The sequence below is a fragment of the Struthio camelus genome, chromosome 12 (assembly GCF_040807025.1).
Source record: "Struthio camelus isolate bStrCam1 chromosome 12, bStrCam1.hap1, whole genome shotgun sequence".
In the NCBI taxonomy this organism is placed as follows: Eukaryota; Metazoa; Chordata; class Aves; order Struthioniformes; family Struthionidae; genus Struthio; species Struthio camelus.
The window spans coordinates 23,528,566-23,545,795 of record NC_090953.1 but is presented as its reverse complement, the minus strand read 5'-3'; the positions used below and the strand labels follow the sequence as shown (position 1 = coordinate 23,545,795).

General features: G+C 47.2%; 1 protein-coding gene across 4 annotated transcripts in view; it reads left to right on the top strand.

The window, feature by feature from the left end:
- ARID3B (AT-rich interaction domain 3B) overlaps positions 1-16,877 on the top strand; it is a 43,932-nt gene extending 27,055 nt beyond the window's left edge. For all 4 annotated transcript variants that reach the window (XM_068958184.1, XM_068958185.1, XM_009682647.2 and 1 more), the window contains 5 exons: positions 4,107-4,290; positions 5,936-6,195; positions 7,189-7,446; positions 10,466-10,567; positions 11,517-16,877. In XM_068958184.1, the coding sequence (XP_068814285.1) occupies positions 4,107-4,290; positions 5,936-6,195; positions 7,189-7,446; positions 10,466-10,567; positions 11,517-11,671 (959 nt within the window). In that variant the 3' untranslated portion in view covers positions 11,672-16,877. The remainder of the gene's footprint in view (positions 1-4,106; positions 4,291-5,935; positions 6,196-7,188; positions 7,447-10,465; positions 10,568-11,516) is intronic.
- Positions 16,878-17,230: the final 353 nt, after the last annotated feature.

The window sequence follows — 17,230 nt, the reverse complement described above, 5'->3', positions numbered from 1 at the left end:
CGCCTGTGAAAGGATCCGCTCTGCTTCAGCATCCAATCGTCCCCTGATACTCGTTTTTCAGCCTTTCCTGTTCAGGCGCTGGGGTTTTCCAATAAAGACTTTATCGCCTTGCTTTTCCTCGGAGATGGGCTGGGGGAGGAGGGGGCTGGAAGAGCAGCCTTTCCCCACTTCCCATCTCTCTCTCTCCGTGAGCCCCTCTGAAACGGGCTGAGCTCTGGCCGACTCGATGAAGAGTACAGATAATTCGCCAGGTCCAAAACCCCAGCCCCTCTCCCGTTCCCTGGCCCGTCCCGCTTCAGAGAACGTTGCTTAGAGAGGCCTTCTGTTATGCAAAAGTATAAAAGGAAAATTACCCCATCTCCCCCTATAAATGCTAGAATGATAAAATTAGTTTTGTCCCTGCTGTAAAATTTCTCTGCCTGCTTAAATTTTACAGGAGGGGAAAAAGAAGTGGGGGGAAAGAAAACATAGCTTTTAGCTTAGTTTATAGAGTTGCTAATTAAATTCCAGGGCACTTCAATCTGGAGGTCTTGTTTAAAAGAAAACTTCAGGAAGGGAAGGTGTCAAAAGGGTGGTAACATGAGGCCTGGAGGTCAGATCTGATTGCTGTTTCGGCTCCAGCTATGAACAGGCTCCCTGGAAATGCGTTTTAAGCCTTTATTTCTCTCTAATGTAGGCGATGTTTGTCTTTATCACAGCGGTGTTTGGATAAGTTTCCTTGCATGTGTTTTCAGATCCTGAGATGGGAGAGTCTAGAGAAGGGTGAAACCTTGGGACAAATGCAGAGTTTTGGAAAGTGGCTGTTTTGTTACGTTTCCGTACTAGCGGCTTGTTTGCCGGAGGAACCTTACACGTGACCCTTCCCTTTCACTCTCCAGCTACCCCATCTGCTCGCGGCCCAAGGAGAGAGCTGGGTGAAAGTCCCTGCTGGACAAGTTAATACCATTCGCTAAATTGGATTGGGGAAAAGCGGGTGGCTTGGGGTTGCACGGGATTGCTGCGGGAGCAGGGGGAGAAGGTCTCAGTCCTGCCCTAGCAATGCGAAGGCTTTGCCTAGCAGCATGGTAGTGCTAATAGCTTTCTTAGCGATTTACCGTGTTGGAACACTTTGGCTTTTGTCGCTGCTGGGGCAGAAAGGACGAACTGCCAGTGAAGGGCCTTTTTTTGTGATTTGTGGTTTTCTTTGGCAGGGGGAGGAGGGTAGGAAGAGCTACCCCTACCTCTTTGCTAGGGGGTATCCAAGATAAATACTTTACTGCTTTTGCATTTGGAGAGGGCTGGACGTGCCTGCCTGGTTACTATGGCTCAGCTGATGAATGATAACTTAAGGCTGGTAACATGATCGCTTCCAGCCCGCCGCGTGGGTCTGAAATGACACTGTTACTGTGCTCTTAATCTTTGTTATAACCGCGCGCACCAAGGCGAAATGGTGGGCGAGGAAAAACCAAACCAAACGGAGGATCGCATTCATACGTGCTGATCTTTGGGAAAGGACCGGTTCCTGGCATGGGCCGGCTGGCTGGAATGAGCGGAGCCAGAAGGCGTTCGGGCAATTTGGGAACGTTTCCCTCTCTGCTTCCTGAGGGAACTGTAGCATATGAAATGCAGGAAGAGGATCTGATGCAGTTTATGAATGATAGCTTGGAAATTACTGTTTTATGGACTTTTCTGTTGTCGACAGGGAAGGGATTGTTTAGACAGAAGGCAAGTAAAAGAAGATAGGGTAGATATAAAAGAGCAGAGAGTACAGATGAAGCCTGATGAGATTGCTGTTTACTTTTTCTTATAGTTAAGAGTTACTAACTTAGTGAAACTGAAGACAGCCCTTTAAAACTCTAGAAGTTTACTTTTTTTATCCGGCATCTCATTAACCTGCGGGAATTGTTGCCATGGGCTAATGCATAATAGGCTTCAAAAAAAAAAAAAATTACACAGTTACACATATAATGAGAACATCTGCAGAGCTGAGCTGAACTCCTTTTCACTAAACAGAATAAAACCCATTTATAAGGGCCATAAACTGCTCTGCTTCAGGGCATTAACCGAATCACTCGCTGATGAGCGGTGGCAGAAGTCTCCCCTGTGGGTTGAGTATTCCATAATTGTCCATTACGGCATCTCGTAGGCTTTCCTGTAAAGACTGGTGCTGACCATTGTCGTAGACAGGATACTGACCTCAGATGGACTGCTCTTTGATCCACGACAGTATTTCCTATGTGGAATAAAAGGTTTGCTACATCAGCGTTTTTTTTCCTCTTCCTTTCCTTTCCTAAATCTCATTAGTTTGACCTTTTAAAACCCCCTACACTTTATCACTCTAAGGTGCTGCTAAAAGCGCGCTATCAGGTTAAAAGTCAGATTTTCGTACCTATGTTAACCCATAAGATGACCAAAACTGAAGAGGAAGGGCAAAGCTGTTTCCCAGCATCTGCCCTGTGCAAGCAAGGATAGAACCGTCCCCTGTTTTGTGCATTTGGATGCCTGGGTGCTTCTCTCAGCAGTGCAGCACTGGTGAGGATGCCTGGCTTTGCAGCAGACTTGCAAAACTGGGTTGTTGTCCAGCAGTATGATCTAGTTCTCTCTAGCTAGGCTAAAGCGAGTTTGTATCTCCATCTCCTAACCCTGAGTGCGATAATGATGGGGAAGCAGTCAGTGTCTGAACTGAGATGCTCTGATGCGCTCTTGTGCCATTTGTTTATTCACCTACAACATCAACCCCATGTTTCTAGCTCTCTTGCAGCAAGCGATTGCTCCAGCAGTTGGGTTGCGCTTGTAACCAAGGTACATAGGTAGCCTCATCCACACATCTCACGTTGCCCTGTTATCTGCCCCCAAGTCCCATTTAGTAATGGATTGGGGTTTGATTTGTAGGTTTCTGTAGGTTTCTGATCTCTTAGAAACTGTAGCTGAAGGTCTACGTGCATCCAGCAAGTATCTCTTTAAACATAAGCAAAGCAGAAAAGAGCTTCAATATTTTCCTGCGTTTGGGAGAAGTTTGGTCATGGTGGAGGGGAAGGCTTCCTTTTTAATGGAAGGTGGTCCCTAAGTGCAGGAGACAGAAGGTTTTGAGACAATTCCTCAGTCTCCTTCCCCTTCTTTGCCCACCTCAAAGAAGAGCCAGGATGAGCAGAGATGTGATAATGCACAGGATCAGCATTCAGCTCACTAGTTTAGCCTTTGCATGAGTGGGAAGTGGTGAAGCAACATCCTGCTAACATCTCCACAGGAGAATTGTCTTGGCTGATGATGCCGGAAAGCTTTTCCATGTTCTCCTGCCCAACACTGCTCCTGCCACATATAAGTCTCTGGCAGAGAAGGGGTGCTGAGCTGGAAGGACCTAGGTCAGTATGGCTGTTAATAGACTAAAACCAGCTGTTATCTAATTTCTCTCTGCGTGCCCAAACGCAGAGAGAAATACCTCATGTTGGTATCGCATGAGGACTGAAAGAGCTTTTAAAGTAGGGGAAGTAGCATTTAGGAGCTGCTTTAGGGAAAAGTGGGAGGAAGAAAATGCTTTGTATGAGCAGAAGCCGTAGCAAAATGTTATACCTATGTTTGTGAGAGAGGACAGAGAGCAAATGTATGTGGGAGAGAGAGAGAATGCTGCCAAGTGTCATGTGCCCCTTTCCGTTTTTGTTCCCAAGCGTACAGCGTAGCAAATACTGGGGAGAGAAATCCCGATGTACGAGTAGCTCATACTGCATGACTGTTCAGCCCCTTCCTGAGTGTGAGTGGTACAGATTTTTATCTGAGATTGCCCTGGGAGTTCATAAAAAATGATTCCTCTGTGCTGCTGCCTTGCCCCAAGGATTGAATAGACCCTACTTCCCCTCTTTCTATTTTAGAAGTTGCTCTTAGCTGCAGGTTATTATTTGTCTGATAATTGCTTTTGCCTACAGGAAGGGGTTTTTCATGAAAAGGACGTGCCGTGTAGCTACACTTCTCTGGCTCATTTACTTGCCCACAGAGAGGCCTCAAGTCAGGCTACAAATAGAATTGCCTGAATTTCCTATTAGAAAGAAGATCAGTAGCACCAACCTGCTGGTTTTCTTGGCCTCGTTTTCTCTGTCTGACTCTGTGTTCCCTTCCTGGCTGTTTCACTGCAGGAACTCCCATCAATCGGATCCCCATCATGGCAAAACAGATCCTGGATCTCTACATGCTCTACAAACTGGTGACTGAGAAGGGAGGGCTAGTAGAAATCATCAACAAGAAGATCTGGCGGGAGATCACCAAAGGCCTTAATCTGCCCACCTCCATCACCAGTGCCGCCTTCACGCTTCGAACCCAGTGAGTCTAGAACATCTGAAAGCATGGATGTGAACACAAAGCAGGAAGTTGGGAGTGCAAAACAGGGGCTGGGAAGGAAAAACTGAGAGAGTAAGCTCTGCTCTTTGGAAAGAGAGGAGCTGATGAATTGCTTTATTTAGCCCTCTCCTTCCATCTCTCCCACAGCTTGCAGTCTTCCTTGTATATTCCTTCTCCCCTTGTTTTTCTTCAGTTGCGATCTCTCCCTCCCTACAATCCTAGCACTAATATGCTGTGGCCGTGTTTGCTCTGTGTGATCTCTGCCGCTCTCCATCCTGTGCCTGCCTTGCCTGTTTAGAAGTTAAACTCCTCAGGGCAAGGAGTGACTCCTGCTCTGTAGAGCACCTGGCACAATGGGGAGGGAGGGAGGGAGGGAGAGAGGCCTACTGATGTGTAGGTATCAAGTATAAACTTGATCATTTAATGTCTGTTATCACTATTAAGCTACGGAAATGTGTATTTAGCACCTGGTCACTGTGAGAATTGCTTTTCTGACCTGTAGTATCTCACATTGGTTAGACAAGTTACAAAAAAAAAGACACTCTTAAGGAAGAAAAAGAGTAGAATAAGCAGAAGAGGAATAGTAAAAATAAATGTACTGTAAAGTTTAAGCAACAGGGTTAAGCTGCACTTAGTGACTAAAGCATGGAAAGCTGAGCTCTGGGAACCCACACCCAGCTCCACCCCCAGTTAGTTCTGTGGCTGTGGAACAAACCGTCTATAAAATGAAGGTTTTTAGGCTGCAGTGATGTACCCTGGTACAGTGGCTTGCATGAGGCCTTGAGCTCTGTGATCAGTAGATCATGGTTTCAGACAAGGACTCCACGGGAGCCATGTTCTCTGTGTCACTGCAAACCCTGGGTGCAGAAGGAGGCGTGAATGATTGCTGTGTAATGCAGTGGGTGTACAGCTGGGGGCAGTGTATTTCAGGAACTTGGCAGCAATTCAGGCTCTTGGCTACTCCGATGGCCTCTTCCCCTGGCCAAAGGGATTGCCTCCAAGAGGGCCCAGGCTAGGCTTTAGCTGTGATCTGGGTGCTTAGTTACAAACTGGTAGTTGCCATTGCGAATACCAGTTTTCCTGCAAGTTATTAGAGCCTCTGAGTCACAGAGAGGGAAGCTCCTTGCCATTTCTACAGCCTTTGGCACAAACAGACTGTCTCCTGCAAAGCTCTGTGCCAGATTTCAGCAAGAGCAGTAAGGTTTTATACAGACCGATGCTTCCCACCACAAGTAAGACAAGATAGCTCCTCAGTTTTCCCTCACTGTAGATATGTGTTATGGTTCAAGATCTTAATTCTTATAACTATAGATAGCTCCTTAGTTGTAAAGGAATATTTGATGATGCTTTTCTGCCCCTGTGGATACAGCAGTATGGTAGGCACGTGCTTCCCTGCGAACACTGGGTTGACTGAAAGTTTCTCCGAGAGAGCTGTGCCTCACACCAGAACTGTCGTGTTCACCGAATCAAGCAAAGCAGTGATCGTGGTATGCCAACAAAGACTCCAGATCTGTGGAAGACCTCAGTCTGATAGTCTTCCTGAGTGTGACGCTCGGTGCTACAGTCTCTTTTTCATGTTCTGTTGAGTATACCTGCTTGAATTTCCCTGTCCTCACCTTTCTCTCAGGTATATGAAGTACTTATACGCCTATGAATGCGAGAAGAAATCCCTCAGTTCTCCTGCTGAGCTGCAGGCTGCAATCGATGGCAACAGGCGGGAAGGCAGACGGCCCAGCTACAGCTCCTCTTTGTTCAGCTACTCACCCACCACTACAGGGCCTCCTTCCCTCCTTTCTCCCCCAAAGATCCGCTTCCCAATCATCGGCGTCGCACCAGGCAGTGGGACCAGCAATCCTCGCGTGTCTCCAGCAGCAGCTGTCAGAAAAGGTCAGCTATTTGTGCCCACATCAGAGCGGGTGGCTCGGTTAGAGGTGTAGGCGGTGGAACTCAGTTGTTTTCCGTTTTGTCTAGTTTGGACTCGAGAGTAATGGGACTCGGGTAGCTAAGGAGCTGCAGAATATTCTGACTGCAGTTTAACCTCTTCATGCTCATACTAGATTTGCTTTGAATCCAAAACTGTCTTAAGGAGCTTGTAGCTTTGGGGAAGAAGGAACAATAACAGAGCAAACAGAGGTTTTGGTGTAGCTGGGAATTGCTGTGGCTTTGGACATGACTCTGCTGCTGATTCTCACGTGGCCTTTGGCGAGGCTTTTAATCTATCTTCATCCATCCTCCTTTGTGTGTGAAATAGATAATGCTGCTACTTGCAAGGGTTTAAGAAACTTTGTTATTTTCCTGGAAGGGAGAAATGCTTGGAGTGATGCTGTAGGAAGCTGTAAAAACAAGTATTCATTATTTACAGAAGTATCCTTAAGAAGAAGTTAGAGTGCAGTGGGAGTCACTTTGGAATTACAGACAGACTGAAATTCAATATTTTGCCAGTGAAAGGGAGAGTAAAGTGATTTTATTCTAGGAGCAGCAACTTTGGTTACGAGTGGTGGAGCATTTGGATGCCCTGGAAATGTGATGTGATGGTAGCAGAGAAAACTTTCTATGGAGAAAATCAGCTGCCATCCAGTGGATGGTAGTAGTGATCTTAATTCCTCAGCGTCAGCAAAACTGAATGGTTTTCTGGAGACTGTGGCATAGTTCCCAGCCCACCATCGTGGCTGCTACGAAGAGTATTAGGCAGCTATTGGGAGAGGGGTGTTTCAGAAGAGTCACCTGACTCCTAATGCAAAGGCAGTTGCAGTGTTGGCGATCTCTCCTTTTGCCCCTCTCACGCATCCTGCCGTTCCTCGTCTATTGTGAATTCTGAGCATTGTGTGCTTGCTTTAGAGCAGGCTGTGGGAGGGACTAAGTGACTGTTTCCTTTTTTAGGTGAGAGTGTGCCCTTGACTGTGTCTATGCCAAATCGTATTGCTGTGCCAGTGACCTTGGCTAGCCAGCAGGCAACTGTGGCAGCAAGAACAGCCACTCTGGAACAGCTGAGGGAGAGACTGGAGTCTGGAGAGCCTCCAGAGAAGAAGGTCTCGCGAATGACAGAGGAGGAGCAGCGGCTTGTCCAGCAGGCTCTTCAGCGCAACCTGTTCAGCATGGCACGGCAGATTCCCATGAAGATCAAAATCAATGGCAAGGGTAAGCTGTGCCTCTAGATAAACAAAAGGTCTTTGCAAGCTGCAGCAGGGAGGGAACTGTTCCCAATCTAGAGCGTCAAACACATCTTTACACACAGGCTTGATCATCTCTCTGGACACTGGGCAGAGGTCACTGCCAATAAGTTATTGGAGTGGACCACTATAACTGCAAAGCTAAACTGTAGCAACATTTCATTAGTTTTTACTTACCACTGCTATTTTTCTTCTATTCCTGTTGACACGTGACCCAGTCTGGATTCAGAAGCAACCTGGCTGCCTTCGGGAAGCTCTGCCTCTAAGCTAATAAATCCCGCTTGACCCTCAAACAAGACCCTCACTCTGAGTGAACTTATTAGTTTGTGTGTGGGTTGACCACAGTCAGATTACTTCAGGATTCAAGCTGTTGCACCTTCACAGGACTTGCACTTTGGGGAATTGCCGGTTTCAGTTAATGTTAGCCCAGTTTTCTTTGCATTCGGTGCCCTTGCGTGCTATAAGCATGCTCCTTCATTCACGGAAAACACGTGAGTCAGATGACATTGCTTTGGGCCCCATACCTCACAGCTCTGTGTTTAATATCTTGCGTGTACTTCAGAGCAGAGAGCCTGATTTAGCCTAGCCAAAGGCAGTCTTGTGATTATGTAGTCTATAAGAAGACTTTTGGAGAGGAAGCCCTGTTACGTGCCGGATGTGCTGCCCATCAACCAGAGTGTGCTTTCCTCTGCTTTGCCCTGCTCTCCTTGGAGCCTGATGCCAGCACTGAGCTGCAAGGAATTATTGCTGCCCTTTCCTGGTTAGGGAACTCTCTTAATTGATCACTGAAGTCACAGCTTGTTTTGGAAGGATGGCACTGCAGGAGGCAGTTAGGGGAGAGAGATGCCCAGCTTTTAGGAATCATTTGTCAGGTGTAAGGAGGAGGCTACAAAAGATCTGTGTATCTGCAGGGGCCCACCATATCCCAGAGCTTTTAGCAAGTCAGGTGATTTTGGCCAACATCTGCTGCAACCCTGCTCGCAGCCTCCAGGCAAAGAACTCCTGGCAAGGCTGGGTTAGAAGGTCATGTATAAGCAGCATTCATGGCCTGGGAAATGCACTCCTGAAATGCTTTGTAAAAGGGGAGTCACCCTGTAAAGGTCACATTGTCAGAATCAATACTTTATATAATGACTTCAAAAGCTGATTAAACACAATGACTCCCTTACCTGTCCTGGGGGTGCACTTCACTGGACAGCAAAGCCTCAGCAGATTTCAGTCCCAACAGCTGTTTCCTGCAATCCTTTTGATCCATTAAAATTAAAGGGCTGAGACCCCTATTAATTGTACATTTGGATGCAGGCACAAGGCCAGGCAAGTTTGGCATTGTTTAGAGGAAAAGTTGTTCTTGAGGCTGTTGCTAGCAATGTTGGTAATGCTTCATTGAGACAGTTAACTCAACATAAGTATGGCAAAGGGTCAAAGCAAGTTCTCCTTCAAGGCAGTAGCAGTTTGTTGCCGAGTTAGATGAGATCAGGACTTCACATTACCTGTTCTGACAATTATGCACTCACCTAAATTTCACGTTTGCATTTAAAAAAAAAAAAAAAAAAGTGAGTAAAAGAGAATACAAATGTTATGAAGTAATGTTCACTTCCTCTCATTTTGTTTTATTATTTTTCTTATCTTTCCACCCTGAACTTCCTAAATAAAAATGCTAGGAACTGTTTTCGTCTCTACAGATAGTAACATACTGATAGAAATGGAACGTCCTTGAAGATTGAACCCTAAACAGGATTCAACAGTACTGTTCTCACCTTTGTTAGGGGACTATGGGCAAGTCCGTTCTGTATTTTGTGCCTTAATTTCCCCAACTGCAAAATAAAAATAATGCTGTGCTTCTTTGTAAAGTGCTTTGAGAGGCACGTTTGGAAAGCACTACGTGAGATTATTATAACTTGACAGCAACTTTTAGGCTGCATGTTAACAATGTCCTTAGCAATCTTTACAGGGACAGTGGCCTTGCTATCCCAGCAGGCTGGAAAGGAGCTAAAAACATGCACTTCGTGTGCAGTGTCAGAGCCCGGGCAAACCGTCTCCATTGTCTCTCTCTGTTTTAATAGCACAGTGCCCCAAAACCAACATTGAGTGGGCCGGTAACCATGATACTGCTGTGCAAACTGTAAGCATGAATTCAGGAGCACAGAGAAGGAATCCTACATCCCCGATTCACAGTTAAAAATTGCTTAGGTTGGAGTTTTCAGAAACGTCCAGGAGAGTTTGACATTCAGCTCCCCTGAGACTTCAGTGCAAACTGCATACCTGCTGTGCATTGGCATTTGCAGAAATACTGCCTGCCCTTTGCGGAAATCTTGCCTGTAATGGCTTAAAAAAGAGTCTCCAGGCTGAGGACAGTGAAGAACCAGATTTCACATCCCACAGGAGCAGCCAAGCATACTGTTTCTAGCTTGGAGTCCTTGGCTCTTGGGTTGTCCCCCTCCCTCCAGGGGCCACTGTAGCTGCTGCAGCCTGGGCTTTGCACACCAGTAATGCACCAGCCCCCTGAGGAACTGCCACCGCTGTGGAAAGGACTGTGCATGTGCTCCTAGTCTACTGCAAATACTACCTTAATCCAGCTGATTTAGATATGGGCATGTCTTATTTGCTGACAGCTTTATCTTGGGGGGTTTTGTTAACCCTGACAAACCTACTTGAGATAGAAAACGCATAGCCCGTGTTGGGGATTATCTGTCTGCCAAGACTTTAGTTCCTCCCCCTTTCTCTCTACAAACTTGGTTCTCCGGTGCCTGAATCAGGAAGAGATTCAAAAACGTCAGTAGGAACCCAACCCCTACTCAATTCGCATTTAGGCACCTAATCGCTTTCGTTGACTTGTCCTTTAAGGGTATTGGAAGTACAGGTCATGTGGGGATCTCCTCGTTAAAAAAAGAGACAAAAGGAGGACTGTGTAAACCCTTGACCATCTCTGGATAGCGCTGGAAACAGGACAGTTATAATCTAACTCTGCATCTCTTCTTTCTCAAAAGAAGATAAACCAGACTCGGCGGCAGCAGCAGCACTGAATTTGTCACCTAACGGCATTGGGAGTATTAACATGTCGGTGGAGATTAACGGCACAATCTATGCTGGTGAGAAAGAACCAGGGTTCTGGGGATGTGTAGAGAGCCGGACTCGCAATGCAGAGTAGGATGCGGAGAGGGTGGTGTGCTCCCTGGGGCTGGTCATTTGCCAAAACCCAGCACACAAAACTTGGCCTACTTAAAGTTCAGTGGGAGAGGATTTCTTCTCTCTTTTTTGGTTCCAGTCTGTCAGGATAGTGTCCTTTCCTTTTCGTTGTGGTGGATAGTATTTTTTTTTAAACTAGGACGCATCTGAATGCCATTTCTTGGTGACTCCTTATTTGTGTAAGGAGATATTTTTATATTTTTATTCAGCTTTCTGCCATGATCTCTCTACACTTGAGTTTCCTAATGGAACCATTATATTAACAGTTCACAAGCGGTGTTTTGCTGTGGCAGAGAAAAAGGAACCTGGTGGGAAATTCACCTTTGACAGGGAAGGGACTTCTGTTTAAGTGTTAGCAGGAAGGGGAATTATCCCTCTTCACCTTCTGAGGAGCAACTTTCCTCAGCGTTTCCTTGCACTTCATTATAAAGCATGAATTGTTGTTATCCCATGTGTTCTGCTAGAGCTGTTTGACCTCTGCAGGTCACATTTATGCTTCCTTGAACAAAAACCACGTGGGAGGCCTGGCAGTGCAGTGCAGTAGCACACAAAGATGCTTCTCACCTCCAAAGGTGCTGAAGCAATTAGAAATCTTTCAGTTCTCTGTAGGCAAAATGCCCCTGTGGCAGAGGCAGCCAGAGCAAGTCCCTGGGCATCCCTTCTTATTTCCTTGTCGATCCATCTCCAAGCCTGCTTATTTTGCAGTGGGCCTCATGCTCTTAGGTTTCGCTGAGCTCCCCTCTGAGGTCTCTGGGGTCAGATAGACCGTTCCTTGCTCTGTACCGTATCCTTCTCAGCTGTGTCACCCCATAGTCCCAGTAACCATTTTATTTCCCTGTCTGTGCCTTGCAGGAGTGCTGTTTGCCCAGAAGCCAGTCGTCCACCTCATTGCAGGCTCCAGCACCCAAAGTTCCTGCAGCAGCAGCAGCAGCTCCCACTGCTCTCCCAGCCCTACCTCATCCCGGGGAACCCCCAGTGCAGAGCCCTCCACCAGCTGGTCTCTCTGATGGACGGCAGAGCTTGCTGTCTCTCACACTGGCCTCCGGCAGCTCAGTCCTCTCTGCTCACGGCAGGGAGTGAGCCGGGAAGGAGTCGCACAGATTACCTCATCTCAAGGAACCTGCTTTGTGGTTGGCCAACGGCAAGATGATGATACTGAAACCTTTCCATGCCAGCGAGTTTTTCCTCATCATCTGTTTGTCCAGCCCTTTTCTTTGTTCTCCCCTTTCTTCCTCCCTTTTACTTTTGTTTTCTTCCTCCTCCTCCCAGGGTTTGCTGTGTTCCTGATGGGGGGTGGGACACGGAGAAGGGGGCACACCTGGCGTTTTTCAATCAGGGATCGTCTCTAGGAGCTGTGGGCTGATAGATGGCTGAGACGTCACCAAGGCAGGTGGAAAGAGCTGGAGTTGGGGCAAGGAAATGGGGTTCTCCTTGAACCAGTAGCCCCACAGACTCTTCCCGTAAAACAACTCCGTGTATTGACAATCCTAACAGCCAGCAGGGTGCCTTGCCCCTGTCCTTCGTTGGCTTTTGCTGCAGAAGGTCACGCAGCTGTAGAGCAGGCGAGCTTCCTCGCTTTTCTTCAACCTGCATCGTGGTCCAGTGTTCGTATGTTCTCCCCTGGGTGCCAGACTTGGCTAGAGCACATGGCCCCTGCTTGTGGAGTCACGAGAGACTTTATGAGCCTCTTTCCCCCTCTGTGAGGTCTTGGCACCACAGGGAGGACTTTCCCACCACTATGTTTGATCCACAGAGACAGAAAAAAGACTGATCAGCTGCTTCATTCTGGCTGGTGCGGGCCTGTTTCCTCCTGCTGCTTTCTGCAGGCCTCCAGCAAAGTTTTAAATGCTCTAGAGCCTGTCTCTCTCCCCATAGGAAATTCATCCACTGTGACATTTACCCTGAAAGCCTGAACTTACTTTTGCTCGGTTTTGATCCTCAGCCGCTTGACACAAAAGGGCTGTCACTTTAGTTGATCTAGGCTTCCTGGAGTGACTTTGTTCTTTTAAGGTGTATTTCAGTAGCCCCTGGAAGTTCTCCACATCCATGCACTGAGAAAACAGAAGGTGATATTTAAAATCTACTTAAGTGGGGCTGTGTTGTGTATGTATATATTATGGTTAACGTATAACACTTCTTTTAGTTGCTCTCTGAACAAGCCTCCGGAAGCTCGGTCCCCTTCAGATTGTTTGGGAGCAAAAAGAAAGAAGCTCTCAGTCAAATAAGACCTTTTGCTCTCCTGGATGGAAGCAGAAAAAACTAAATCATTGCCGTTTCCCTTCAAACCTCCAATTTAAAGCAAACTAAAACTGGCCATGGTTCTTCTGGAGCCAACCAAGCTAACTTTGTGGCTCCGTGAACCCAGCTCCTGCTCACGTGGCCTCACCCTGTCCTCTCTTCTCCTGCTGTGTATTGGGCTGGCCTTTCCCACGCACATCTCCCCCAGCCTGGAGATCAGCTCCAAGCACCATCCATCCTGCCCTGGTGACGTCCTTTCCATCCTCCAGGCCCAAGTCAGGTTTTTTTGAGCAGATGAAATACCTCAGATATGTACTTGTTGGGTTTTTTGTTTGTTTGGGGGGTGTTTTTTTTTACCTCTTCAGGAAGTATTGGCATATCTTAACGCTTGGGTTTTTTTTATATGTGGTTTTGCTGACATTGTGTTTATTTTTTATTTTTAATTGTAGCACCAAAGACAAACAAAAAAACAAAGCTGAGTGAAGGAGCAGTGGCTTCCCCAGCCTTTAGGCTAGCCAGGAGAGTAGTTGAACAGTATTGTCCCAGGACATGCGCATGATGCAGGAGGACAGGTAGAGGTAGGAAAAAGGGACGAGACTGACTGCTGAGTTAGAGAATCTGTCCTTCTTGTTGGACATCAGGAGGTCTCCAGGGTCCCCATTCTTGTTTCAGTACTTCATAATCTGTGTCTTTAGCAAAAATTCTTAGTGCAGCGGGAACATGACAGCACTGCTTACACCACAGATTTGCCAGGCCTCTCACAGCAAAGTGGTTTCTGACAGCTGAAAGCACAGTTTGATCTGGTGGCTTTGCACAGGACCAACCTCCTCAGCTAAGTTTGTGTTATTCTGGGGTCATTAGATGCGCAGGCACAACACAGTTCAATTCTGTCTACTCTACAAGTCCAAGCTGTGTTGGGTGCTACATTACTGGAGCCGTTGCGAGAGCAGCTGTGAGAGTCACCAAAATAACAGAAGTTACTCCAGTTTCAGTTTTCACCTATATGTAGGGGCCAGTTACCAAACTGTGTAATGACTGTCCTAACTAGTAAATTTATTACAATCTAAGTCAAAACCGTATCAGAGCTCCAGAGATTCGGCTTGCTTTAAAAACTAGTTTTTAAAAGCCAGGAGTGTGGCTGGAGAGTCATCACATGCTCCCCAGCAAGCGGACAGGTAGTTGGTCCTTCTGGATGTCTGTACTACCACCATGTTTGTGGACTTTTGTTGCTCTTTTGCTGCCTTCAAGTTTCTAGCAGTTCCTTTAACTGGTCTTTGTCTGAGACCTCTGACGCTAATCACCCATTAGCTGTCAGTGCTATGTTTCTTCTCCCAGTGAATGAAGATCTTTCTCTCTTCAACTGGAGACAAAGGAAGGTGGTTACCCACCATCTTACCGCTCCAGAGGTTCTCACCTCAGTAAGTGGAGCTGAGCCACACTATTGTAGGGAATTTCAGCCCACAATTAGATGAGCAGAGACCAAGAGTTATCTCTGAATGAATGTGGTGTCATACCAGGATGGGAACGTAGCCTTGGAACTGCTTTCCAAGGTGAGCTGAGCTGTTGGGAGCATTTAGCTCTGTGAAAGACAAGAATTTGGAAGCACTGCTACAAGTATAGACTATGCCTTTCTGCCTGCAGAGCTGGGCCAAAGCCACTGAACTCTTTCACCAGTCTAAAAGCATCTTTCACTTCCACATCCAGCCTTCAGGTCCCCAAGCGCTTGTATACGCTAAGTTGATCTGCAGAGGGTGGGAGCACAGCTGCCTGATGCAGTTCGTGTCCTTCCTGGGATATACTGCGAGTGACTCTTTGTGGCCTGTCTGTGTGGAGGCTCCACAGAGCAGCTCCCATAGCCCTGCCGTGCGCTCGGGTGAGCTGCAGAGGCTGCGAGCCGCTGGCACGCTCCCTGTGTTCCCAGCGCGTCCGGCTCCCTGAGGCTGTTCATTTCGTACTGCTGAAAAGAACGTAGCTTTAAAAAATACGAAGCCAGATACTGCCACAGGAAAAGCCCTGTCAGCAGCCCAACAATTGGGCCTAAAGTGTATATAGAAAACTAAATGAATAATCCTTTTGTTAAACTTACAGACTACATGTTCTCCCTTTTACTCCCACAGCACTACTCAGCAGGGCTTCTTTTCGGTCCTGTACTGATGGGCAGAAATGTTGTGTTCACAGCCGAGATCTGTGATGTGTCAATTTTCCTTTCCTTCTGTTTGAAGCTCAAGTAACAGGGGTGGTCTCATACCTCATGTTCAGGCTTGTGTAAACCACAGATGGGACCTCCTTGTTGCGAGAGGCCTTGCACTCTCTATATGTTAGTTTATATAATACAGCTTGAGTGCTGTTGCTAGCAGACATTGTGATGACTTGGTAGAGGAAGAGATAAAGTGCTGGGAATGCACATGTCCTGAGATAGATTCTGCTCCGAGATGTCCCATCTCCAGCTGCTTTTAGTGGAAAAGTAACAACCACCCCGATACTTATGGGGAAGCAGAGCTGCTCTTTGGCTGCAGGGCGTTTTGCTTGGCGGATAACGCAGGCCTCCAAGGCATTTCACTGTCTCAGACTCGGAAATGATTTTCCAGACTCTGTGACTCATTCAAATTGTTCTTTCCCCCCGCCCCTTGGTTTTGGTTTTGTTTTTGTTTTGTTTTGGAGATTGGGGGGGGGGGGGTGGGCTTGGGGGCTGTTTCCTAAGAGTGGGACTGGGGGACTTTTGCCTTTTCCTTATGCTTTCTTCTCTGGTCCTGGGGAGCAGAGGTTAGTAATGGGTGGTTTTGCTTATATATCACATGCTAACATTGTGTTTTCTTGCACAGAAAGGCACTCGAATCACTGAACTGCTAAACAGCTTTGACACTACTAGAGTATTAATGTTTATAAGCTTTACACAACTAGACTGGAAGTAGACAGGGACTAACAGATTGTTTTGTATCCAATTCAGGGAAAGAATCAAGTCGGGATGCGTAACAGATACCTCAGTAAAATAAGCTGCAACAATAAACTGGTCCTTTTTCATTACACGGTGACAAGGATCAGCCGTTCAGACTGTGAAGAGTAACCCTTTCCCTAGCCTGGGTTTGATACTGGCAGTTGGCTCAATGCATGTTTTGCTAAGCTGCAGATCTCCTACTGAGCTGCCAGGCTGTAGGGACAGGGTTATAGAAACCAGCAGCAGAGATGGGGTGGAGAAGCTGGGAGCTGGAGGAAGGTTGCACGAAGGCCCAGGAGCTACCGCTCCCCAGCTCCGACTCATTTCACTCGGAACGTGTTCGATTGTATAGTACTCAGGGGTTTTGATACTGCAGGTAGGACTGTTCCTGGGTGAAGTGTTCCACTTTGTAGTGCGTCTAATTCTCTTTGAACTCCAGACCAGCTAAGGTTTCACAATGAGCAGCCAAAAAAGCCCCCAGCTGGTTAGATATAGGCAGCAGTGGCCTAGCAGCTGCTAGACGCTCCTGTTTTACGTGTAGCGGGTGCAGATTTGCTATCTGGGTTGTATGCCCAGTTGGAAAAAAAAACCTGCTTGTCCTCTTCCAGCAGATCCCAGCTTGCTCTGGGAAGGCACGAAGATGGCCAGGGCAGGCACCAGCTCGCAAACGGGGCTCTCAAAGGAACCATGTAGGGCAGGGGGAAGAGGTGAGGGGGAGGCTGTGTTACTGCTCAGCTCCCAAAGTGAATGTGAACGTGTTACACCAAGTCTTTTTGGCCGCTGCATACGTGCTCCAAATGGATTCAGATCAGAAGACGTTTTCACCAAACAGCTGCAGCAGCCTTGCTACTAGTTTTCTTACCTATTTAAAAAAATTAAATAAATAGATAAAAAAAAAAAAAAAAGAAATGTGATAGCCTAGGCGGTGGATAAATACCTCAACGTCTCCTTCCAACAAGTGTCTGTATATGTTGTTGTTGGGTTTTTCTATCTTACACGTTATCTGAATGTTTATATTCCAATAAACTTCTACCTCTTCATATGGTGACCCTGCAAGCTTGTTTTGTGGCAGCGCCGTTTCGCTGGCGGGAAGCAAACCATCCGTGCTGGCACCTTCCACGTTTCTGCATCGTCCGAACACCTTGGACTGAACGGGGCTGCTTTTCCCGTCAGTGTAGGGCAAGGGGCTTTGTGCCGGCTCAGTGCCATCCATCTTTCTGTCGAGTTTATCGAAGGACTTCCAAACACGAGGCCCTGAGGCAGGTGTATGCAGCCAAGGAGCAGTTTTTTGATTTTGCCGGCTCCTCCTTTGGTGCATGCGGGGAAGGGGGTGTGCAAGTACTCACGCACCCCTCTGCAACCAGAGCTGGGACTGGCGCTCGGGCTCCCAGCC